At 43.5% G+C, this 11,321-nt stretch overlaps 1 protein-coding gene across 1 annotated transcript in view; it reads left to right on the plus strand.

The window, feature by feature from the left end:
• Nucleotides 1-299: 299 nt before the first annotated feature.
• The window catches only part of epha6 (eph receptor A6), a 72,875-nt gene continuing 61,853 nt past the window's right edge, over nucleotides 300-11,321 (plus strand). The window contains exons 1-2 of the mRNA XM_030342715.1: nucleotides 300-924; nucleotides 5,258-5,322. Coding sequence (XP_030198575.1) covers nucleotides 846-924; nucleotides 5,258-5,322 — 144 coding nt within the window. The 5' untranslated portion in view covers nucleotides 300-845. The remainder of the gene's footprint in view (nucleotides 925-5,257; nucleotides 5,323-11,321) is intronic.

Here is an 11,321-nt window from a genome sequence, read left to right on the forward strand (position 1 = left end):
GCGCACGCACGCACACACACACTCTCTCTCTCTCTCTCTCTCTCTCTCTCTCTCTCTCTCTCTCTCTCTCTCTCTCTCTCTCTCTCTCTCTCTCTCTCTCTCTCTCACACACACACACACACACACACACACACACACACACACACACACACACACACACACACACACAAACACACACACACACACACACACACACACACACACACACACACACACACACACACACACACACACACACACACACACACACACACACACGCGCGCGCCATTGTGTTGTCTGCTAACCCCCTCTAGTGCCGAGCATCAAACACAGATGTGCAGCGTTCGCCACCGCTGCTGCCGCTTCTATGCTCTCCCCCGTTCCATCGGATTCTCTCTCTACCTACCCTTCTATGATGCTGCAGTGGGGGAGCGGACTGTCAGACTCCACTCCGATCTGCCCGGACTCTTCTGTGAGAGGATCGAACATCGTCACTTCGGTTATCTCAAGTAGGCCTACTTCAAAGTTGTTTTAATCGTGCAAAGCTCTTTGCGTGATTATGTTTACACGTCGCAGGTAACTCGGGACATCACGCCTTCGAGACTTTTCTTCGTTCTTGTTCTCATTATTCTCGTTTCGGATACTTGGCCGATGCCCCCTTGTCCCGCTGCAGCAGCACCACCAGGTAGAGCTCGGTTTGGTACCCGGTTCCTCGGCGTGTTGGGGGACTTGCAGATGCCCAATATAAGCTCGGAGGAGAAGCGACACGGTGAGCACTGTTGGATTTGCCAGCAGCCGCCGAACCAGGGTTTCTTCCTCGGACCAAAACTGCTCCTAACAAACTAGTGGATGTCTCGCTGCAGACATGCGTCTTGGAAAAGTCTGCGTCCTGGTTTCGCTAAGCATTGGGCTTTTCTTCACTTCTCCGGGTCTCAGTAATCAAGGTGAGTTGTGTTCTTGCATGCGTGTGATCGGGCATTTTCTTTTGCAAAACGAAATGCTACTTTATGGCATTTTAGCATTATTCTTGGATTGTAGTAGACTTAGTTTTCTAATACACTATTTTTTTCTGTAAAAGCATTAGCCTACGTATTGGTTCAGGCTACTATGTGGAAAAAATTAATTGAAAAGAAAAATACAGCTAGAAGATGAAAGCTGAATAATGTCAGCAATTTTGGACGACAATCCGCGCAATGCGTACAAGACAAGTTTTAGTTTGACAACATTATTCATATGGACCAATTTAATAACCCCGTTGGGTGACCTATTGGATGGGCTCTACTGCTAGATCAATTCAGAATATTGCACAGGCCCTACTGCTAGATCAATTCAATATGCAAATTATAAAAATAAACGCCTTATGATATGTTTGTTTAATAGGCTGCATTCGGTTAACCTTTACAGGCTACATCGAGTGGCGTAGTTCCAAATGTTTTTTTGGACCGATACGGATATCCACGAGATGATTCAAGTGCATTCATAATCGGAATCTGTGACCAACTTTACACATGCACTAGCCTAGTCTACAGGCTACTTCCACACAGCATCATACGTGGCTCCTAGGCTGTGATATCTTTACCTCTTGTCACTTTAAGCGTCTACTAGATAGCCTATTCAACAGCCATAATACGACCAGTCCTGTCCGTTTTGGTCCTTGGACGCGGCTTTGTGTGCCGTTTTGTTCAGTGGCCGACATCGATCAGGATTCAAATGTTGATATGGATTGTTCTGGGACTCTATAGGCCTACACTGGATTTTCAACGCCTCCGGGTTTATTGGATTCTGTTCTGGGTTTAATATAGGCTAAACTCCTTGTGGAGTCTCTGCGAAAGGTGTTTCTGTGCCTCAGCTTGATTGATTGAGCGGTGTTGGACCGTTTTTGTTGGTGCACTTCAGCACCTGCTATTGAGCTCACCCCTGTATTGGAATAATTACAAAAAGGTATTTCCTCCGTGGCAAATCATTATGGGTTCATTTCTAATAATTCACAGGCGATGCGCGGAAGAATGTGGAACGATTTGTGCTGAACACACTGATCGTTACAATACGTGGGCTGCACACATTTTGTATACGCACCAACACACCGCGCATGGAGATGGTAGGACTCACAGGGACGAGATTGCAGGCTTTAATCCGAACTCAGTTCGACTAAATGGCCCACCCCTCATCCCAGCTAGGGTTCATCAGAAGTCCTCCTTCTGCTATGGTCGTCTACCTTGTATTCAGTTATTCATTTAAAACTAAAGCCTAGTAAAATAAGTAGGGCCTATAAAGTAGAGAGAAAAAAATAGATGCACAACCACAGCCTGCTAATCAAAGGAATTCCTCCGAGCGGTTGTCTCAGGGGCATTCTGTTATATCAAGGTATTCAAAAATGTAACTGTTTCACGGCTCATGAGGGTCCGAGATTGGGGCTGTAACTTTGGCAGAAGATCTGACTCGGGATATCAGCTGTTTGAACCAAGGCCAAATGGTCAGATGGACTGCAGTAGAGGTGCACAATAGCGATCAGAAACGCTGAAATAACAAAGGGAAGAAGATCGTATTTTCAGCTGCATGGATATTTAATGTTAGGGCTTCAGAATACTAGTTTTAATTGGCACGCTCATTGCTGGCCTGGCATGTCAGATATTTGCCATCACTTGGTTAAAAATCAGTCATGCAACATGAACGATCTGATGAAAGTGTTAAGGATCCACATTTTGCTGTAGATTAGTGTTGAAATCTAGACAAATATAGGCCTGCTATATGGACGCAGTAGGCCAAAAGTGGGAGGGAGGGGGGGGGGGTATGTGTGCAGTGGCACAAGTCTTCATTCTGATTATACACAGTAAATTGTCCAGATGTTACAATTTCCAGAGGGAATTCAGTCTGGGTGGAGTTTGCAGGAGAAGGGTGGCAAGAGAGAGGGAGACGGAGAAGGGGAAAGAGAATGTTGGTAGAATGACATAGAGCATCATTAATTGTTATACTAAAGTGCCTTTAAAGCTAAGACTAACATTAAACCAACTAAAAAATTCTCTCTCTCTCGTCTCATTGGATCGTTTTCTTTATCATTCTCCTCTTTTTTGTTCCATCTAGCTTAGACAAATTAGTTGGAAACTAGGTCTGCTTACTCTATCTGACGGCAGGTTGCGCTGCATGCTTAGCAACAGCGCTAAAGGAATGGTCCAATTATCCCTCGGTCTCTTGTGAGACCAGGCAGGGACTGACCAGCCTGTAATGGTGTCAATTAACATGGCTGCCTGCAGTACTCGCTGCCCTCCTGTCTTCAACTCCCACGGACGTGACACAGATTCAAAGCCCCGCTGAGCATCGATATGTATGTGCTGCCAAAAGACACCCTAAGAAAAACAACCTAAAATAACAAAAAATAGATTTTCTTTTTAATTCACAGATCACGCCGTCATGATCTGTGAATCCCCCCCCCAAAAGAACACCCCCCCCCCTCTCAGCTCCCACCCTCCCTATGTTTCTCTAGCGCTGAAAGGTGTTGCATGATCTGTGTGGCGGAGCAATGATGCCGTGTGTGTGCATGTGATTGGGACTCAATGATGGATTCCCAAAACTATTCAGAGAGGAGATGCCCTGATTGGTCAGCAGTGAGCCGGGATTGTCTTGAATCTAAGTGGTGTTAGACAGAGGCAGGCGCGCTCAACCAGTACAGATATTGTCAAGAGCGTTCAGCCTCTAATGGCTGACGGATGGCGATGGCATTTTCAACCAATGACACCCAAATAACATTTTTAAAATCTGACCTTCCCTTTAATGTGTTTAACATTTGCTAAATATGGTGGTCCACCGAATTATAACATACATATGCACTCACGCACGCACTCACGAACGCACGCACACACACACACACACACACACACACAACCACACACATGCACACGCACATGCACACACACCAGTCTCAGTGGAAGGTTTATTTTATCAGCCAGGCTCTTTTCGAGATATCTGTTAATCAACTTTTAAAATAGTTTCAAAATATAATCTCACAACATCATGTCTCTTCTATTCCCAGTAGCAAATTATGATTCATTGTGTGTTGAAACAACCCCCGTGTCCCTACTGTGCTCCATATGAACAAGGGTCAGACCTTAAGGATGGCAGACAAAAAGTCAATTGAACCTTAACCCTAGCCCTAGCCCGGCCTAGATACCCCCTCGAGCAAGGCCTTGGAGGAGAGTTTGTCGGTGAGCAACTCCCACGCATCCTCACTGGGCATAAGACCAAGACACGGAACAAGAGCAAGGACGTACAGAGTGGGGTCAGGCAATCTGCACCCAACAAACAGAAAGGACTGATGTTGGAGGGGGGTGGGGGATCCTGAGTTCAGGGGTACCTTTAGCCTTAATTTACAGGCTTAGGGGTGGAATCAACGGTCTGTAAGACTCAGAAGGTGTTGCCCCATGGTAAGCAGGGCAGAGTCTCTCTATGACTTCGAGATGCCGGAATGGAAACTGTGTGCATGTGCACCAAAAGAAACATATGGCAAGCCATTCAGTCCTTCAACCCCTGGGTTGAGAGAGGTGTCTGCAGACTGCTTAGATGCCGTTTCGGCCTCAGGTCCTCTCTCCTTGTGCCAGGCTATGGTGGTGGTGGTGGTGGTGGTGGTGGTGGTGGTGGTGGTGGTGGTGGTGGTGGTGGTGGTGGTGGTGGAGGAGGTGGTGGTGGTGAAAAGGGAGCTGAGCCTAAAGGCAAAGCTCTCAATTTACTTGTCAATCTGTGTCCTCATCCTCTGCCATGGCCACAGGCTATGAATAAAGGGCAGCTCTCCCTTTGGAGGTGTACCAGGTACGGCCAACTGAGGAGAGAATCCAGCCTAGGGATCTGGGCCCCCAGGAGAAACCAGAAGAGGAGGACTCCTGGGCATTTATATTACCATGACGATCTTATCGGGAGAAACAGTTAAAGAAAGTGAATGGATGGTCGGGAAAATGGACAGCTATCTCCTGCTCGTTCATTTAGCTGAATATCTTTGTTGTGTGGTGCATTTGATAGCCTTGATTTAGTCAACATCTTGTTGTGAACTGCACACATACACTATACGTGTGATAAACACTGCATATTCAATTCTCATACGTTGTAATCCTTGACAAGGGGACAAGAAGATAGTGCCCTATTCTTATTATTTTGAAACCCGCTCTGCGATATTTGACTCTTTTTGAAGATTTGAAATACATTCTGCGTACACAAAATCTGATAAAATGAGTTGTGTTGTGTTAAGGAAAAACTAATTTGCGTATCTCTGTCATCTCTTCTTTTTCCCAGTTGTGCTGCTGGATACCACCTCAGTGATCGGAGAGCTAGGATGGAAAACCTATCCGGTCAATGGGGTAAGACAGGGAGCCGATGAGGGTTTTGTTGTAGACATTCTGTGTACATGTTTACTCTTTGTAACCATGGTTTCACAATTTTAGAGCCTATAATCTCACACGTTCTCTACTGTGACACTGTTCTCTTCTTCTTGTTGTCTGCATCATTTTTTCGCCTTTTTTTGGTCACTGTGACTCTTGCATGTGCTCCCTGTTTCTGTATCTGCTTTCTGAGAGGCTTTTCATGGCCCTACTGAGGAGGGGGGGAGGGGGGAGCTAGAAAGGTGATCACATCGTGTAGGTCACCATGACAGCTGCCTACAGCCTGTCAGAGACAGCGATAAAGAGAGGTAGAGAGAGAGAGAGAGAGAGAGAGAGAGAGAGAGAGAGAGAGAGAGAGAGAGAGAGAGAGAGAGAGAGAGGGGGGGGGGGGGGAGGGAGAGGGAGAGGGAGAGGGAGAGGGGGAGAGAGAGGGAGACACTGAATCAATGATTAAGTTGTCATGCCCTCACTCATTGACGGACTGCCCTCAATGTATTTAGAGTATTAATGGAGTGGCCAAGAAAACTTTGGAGGTGAATTCTGAATCCTCTATGTGTGTTGCCTCGGAGAAGGGAAGTCAATGCCCTGTTGTATTATACAAAGCCTGCTACTGTTACTGCTAACTACGTTGCTGGCAAAAAAAATAGAATTCGACAAACTAGTTTGAGATAATAGAGACCAACAGCTCTCCAAAGACATGGGTTCAATTTCTGGGCAACCCCGGGTCTATTCATTTCCCCAGACAACCCTCTATTCTGTTCCGACTTCTCCCCGAAGAACCCAGCCGCGTAGCCAACCGAGAGGACCCAGAACCAGCAATTGTGGCGCGCGCGTGCACGCGTGTGTGTGTGTGTTGGGAGGGGTGTGGGTACGTGTTTGTGTGCGTGTGTGTGTGTGTGTGTGCCCGTCAGTATGTGTATGTATGTGTGTGTGTGTGTGTGTGCGTGTGTGTGTGTGTGCTTGTGCGTGCCTGGATGTATAATTATAATAATAATACAAAATAATAATGGTGATTCATTACATCATATCGTCTGGCCTGGTTGCTGCTGAAATATGTGTCCTCACCCTGGATACAAAAATAATACATTTAGTTTGGGTTGGTTGGTGCTGGTATGGATTAAGTCTCACTCAATCTCACTCAAACACAAAGGCAGCAATTTCAGTGAGCGCTGCAAAACACTACCTTGTTGATTTAGAGGACTTAACTCCAGTTGTTCTTGGGAAATAAATGGCATGTTTGAGTTTGACCGAGGGCTAGAAGGAGATGTGTTGCTGTTTGTAAGTGGCTTAACTGAATTTACAGACCTAAAAACAAATGTTCCCTTTGTTGTTAGGGCTGAGCTGAGAGCAGCAAATTGGAAACACGGCAAAGGAATATTATACATCTCAATGTGCAAGTACTATATACATAAAATTCCTTTTATTTGAGGGACAATTGTAAAAACAATGATATATACATGATAAATATTTTTGTTATCAAGCAGAAATACAGCAGGATTTCTTGTCGTTGCTTCATGAAGAACAGTTTGACAAGCTTGTTATCGGTCAGAAAACTCTGTGCCTCCAGCAAGGTGGTAAATTAATACAAGCCCCTTGCCGAATTCTGGTGTATTATCTCACTAGCTGTGAGAAGAAACTAGATGAATCAATCAACTCTTTGGCCACTGCGCACGGCACAGTTTTTCAGCATATTGATGGAAGTTTGTATTTGCTAACTCACAGAAGACCATAAGGCTATAGGCAATAAGGAATATCACAAAAATAGGCAATATTGCACTGATCCACTGACATTTTACACAAAATGTATGTGCTTATGAAATACCATTTTAAAGTAGATTTTACAATAGTATACAGTCAGCTGATTTTAGATGGAATTTAAGTATGGTATCAGACCAAAAGTTTTGCCTTCTTTCTATTGTACCAAACCTCATATTTTGATCCCTCTAAGGCCATACGATATCACAATACCATAATCCATATCTGTGTGTCGTGAGTGTACCCAACCTTTCAAAGAAAATAAATAAAGAGCAAACTCGCAAACCTCTCGTTTTTATCACATACGATGACAAATGAAAATTGTGCTTAAGATTCTTGTATGAGAATAATAAGCAGTTCATAAACAGCTCCAACTCCTTGTTCACAACACATTTTATTCAAATGAAGAATTGTCTGTGAGAAAAACAATAGATGCAGCAGGGATAATGGGTCAATGTGCGTCATTGACGTAGAAAGTTATTTTCGAGCTGGCCCTTGTCTCCACCTTTTCTGATGAAGGGTAGGTTTTATCCTGGGGACAGACAGACGGACGGACATGCAAGAAAAAGGAAATAGGTGTGATGATTTGACACCTGAGTGCTGTCACATAAGCCGGTCTTGGAATGAGCGGACTTGCTGCTGAAATATGCATGGGGTTGGAAGAGTAACAGATACCAATAGAAGTGTGATTCATTAATAGTGCTTATATTCATGAAATCGTTTTTTATTTATGACTTCATTGATTAAAAAGTGAGGATTTAAGGTGTTAGAGTTCCCTAATGTTGCCTTTTGTTTTTTCTTGATCGCTTCCATAACAGCAAGTGGCAGATATGGGGTTTGGCAAATATAGATCCTGTCTGAAACGTATGAGCAGCCTATAATAGGCTACTCATGTGTTTCTGACAGGCCGGACAGCAGTGCACAACAACAGGCTTCCATAAAAAATTATGGTCTGCTGTCTGCTGTGTAGTCTAATAGGGTTGTCTGCCAAACTAAAAGTGTGAGCACATCTTTGGAAATCTGAGAGTCTGTTCAACATGTGTTTTCATGCTTCATAGGCTTACTCGTAGTTAAAAAAAAATATATGTTTGCATCGATCTTTAAAATATCCCATGTTTTTTGGCCTCAAGTATAAATGTCAAATTCCACGTTAAACGTCAACCACCCAGACCGTCGCCTTCTAAAATGTAGGCTAGGCTTCAGGTTTTGTTTCACGTCATTCTAATATGAGCATTTTGTGATATTGTTTCAAAGGGTTAGGCGTATAGGAAAAGGTGACACTGGTATGAAAGGTTTAAGCATAGGGTTAAGGTTAGGAAGATGTGAAATGGAGTTCCACACTAATCCTAACCACACTGTGCCGCTACAGTACAGGTGGTTCCATAACGTTTTAACATTAGGAACTATACACTGTTACTTACAAGTAGTTACATCGCTTATTAAATGTGCAATTAAACTGTAACAAGGACACGTTCTTGACCTTTGTCCTCTGCCATGGGAGCCGGTGGCGTGGTTGGTCTTTTATGTGTATTCACAGTCTTTTACCTTATGTTCCCAAGATTGCTCCTCCATTCCCTCCTGTCCACTTCATCCGCTCTTTAGACACCATGGTAGAAAATCAATCAGTCGGTCTTTTATCTATTGTTAATGTATGCCTAAATCAGTGGTTCCCAACCTATTTGGGGATAGAGATTTACCATGATCCCAACAACCAGTTCTAAGCAGAAGCCACTTTGTTGTTCTAGAGAAGGGAATCACATCAACTTATAACAGCATTTTTTACTATGGCAAAATTCCACACTGTGTTATTGGTATGAGATGCATTTTTGTGAAAAAAAATATGAATTGAAATGAATCCAGAACTTGCACTACATTGATAAGGAATCAACAAAAGCCAGTCGTAAATACTTCACATGATATTGTAAACATATTAGTAAAACATTCCGTGTTGTATTGAATTATTCACTAGCGCCGCTCTAAGCAATTTTTGGAAGATCAAACCCCACAACATTTCACAGCACACGCACACCTATAGCCTAGCTAGCCTATAGACTTCCCCTAAAGCTGCCAAAACTATCCTAATCATCAAGAAAGAAACCTTCAGATGGCAGTGTGCAATTTAGGCCATTAAAAAGTCTGATAAAAAGTTATAATCCTAATGAGGTAAAAATTAGTCATGACTGTGAGCTAGTCTATGGCATTCATTACACAATGCTCACAATGTGCTACTGTGCTGATTATTTTTAAGATTGTGCGTCTTTGTCATTTTGACAATTAAAACATGATAATCGGTCCACACTGTTTTTAAGTCTGTTGATTCGGTAGATCTGCACGGGCAGAAGTGCTATCCTTGAGCTGGAACAAACAAACTGTCACATTAGCTTTCACTACTTTATTTCTATGAGAACAAGATTTTCCTGTGTACTGCAGTACAGTGTACTACACGATCTGCCTGTAGTACACTGTACTGCAGTACAGTGTACTACAGGATCTGCCTGTAGTACACTGTGGCCTATTTTTCATCAGCAATATGAGGTAACGTATTGTCACATAATATGTGTATTTATGTATTGAGGATGAACTGTATGGGCATCCTAGTATAACTATGGGATGCCCAGAGCTTGGATTTAGCATCAATAATGTTGTATATATTAAACGCCTTGCTATTCTTGTACAAGGAACACATAGATAAAAGGAAAGAAGTGTGGGCCGCAGTGGGCATGTCTCTGTGAGTGGGGTGATCACAAATGGCGTAGGAAAGAACCAGCTGAATACATGAATACTTAAAGGATATGGATGCATTTTGGAGTGATGTATCCATCCAGGAAACACAGCTGTGTTGGTGTCTGAAAAAGATATCGCACAATGTTTCAATGCAAGAGTTTATTTTTAGCCCCAAGGAGCAGGTGGGTATGTTGGACAGAGAGGGGGAGAGAGGGCGAGAGGGAGAGATGGGGGGAGAGAGGGAGAGAGGGAGAGAGGAAGAGAGGGGGAGATCTGATGCAGCTAGAGAACCCATGGAGCAGGACATCCCTCCTTCCTTCTTCCGTTCCATCCTTGTGTCTGCCCTTTGTCTCACTCTTCCCATCTTCCCAACTGCCTCCAATCCCTCTTTGTAGACCTAAAGGGATTTTTCTCCTTTGCCTCCTCTGGGTAGACACCCCCTTTTTTTAACACCCTTTTTATGTTTCTGTGAACTGTGTCTTCAAGGTGAATCATTTTTTCATGTATAGAATAGAGTTGAACAAGGAGAAAATGACAGAATAACAGCATTCCAGAAGTGCATTCTGGTGGAAAAGACACCCACAGCAACAACGTCTGATGATGTTGAGTGATCGCTTCGAAGTGACGACTAGTAGAGAGATGTTAGAGTGAACGTTCACATAAAAATAAAGACATTGCGTCCGTCTAGTTGTCAACTGCCTTGCAAACAGGCTGACTATACAACCGATCAACTGCCTTGTTTGCAGACAACAAAATAGATCAGATGGCAGATCAATTGGCACCAATCGATGTCCACCAATACGCCCTAAGCATAATGTACATCGCACCGACATAATGAAAGGTCACATCAACACGACTTTTGATATGTAAAACAACAGTCGGAGATGATCCAAGGCTGCCAGAATCAAGTTTTGACGGTCTCTCTTTGGGGATGTTGTAATAGCTTTGTGCCTTGCAGGCACTCGTCCATCATTCTTTGACACACTCATTTGTCTTTCCCTTTCTTTACCTCTCACTCTCTCTGCCTATCATATATATATATATATATATATATATATATATATATATATATATATATATATATATATATATATATATATATAGATAGCTATAGATAGATATATGAACATATTTTTTCTTTTTACAGATAAAATGTTTCAATCACTGTAAGGCAGAGAATCAATCCAGATAATTCACATATCGTTTTTTCGATAATTCTTCTTCTATGATCGTCGGATGTAATCTTTCCTTTCTAATACGGTCAGCCACTTTGGCTAGCGGTAAAAAATTCCAATCGCGACCTCTGATGTATCCCCATGTATTACCCAAGCGGTTCAGGCTGGGGGTTGTCTGCAGATCAAATTCAACTGCCTCTGCCGGATCCCGAATGTCTGGGGCCATTACATGGGCTGACACCCTCACAGATAGTGTCTCGGACCATGTGACAGACAGGCCCTCAGAGACACAGGCAGAACCACCACGGTGGTCCCCTACACTAC

The sequence above is a fragment of the Gadus morhua genome, chromosome 20 (assembly GCF_902167405.1).
Source record: "Gadus morhua chromosome 20, gadMor3.0, whole genome shotgun sequence".
NCBI classification, from domain to species: Eukaryota; Metazoa; Chordata; class Actinopteri; order Gadiformes; family Gadidae; genus Gadus; species Gadus morhua.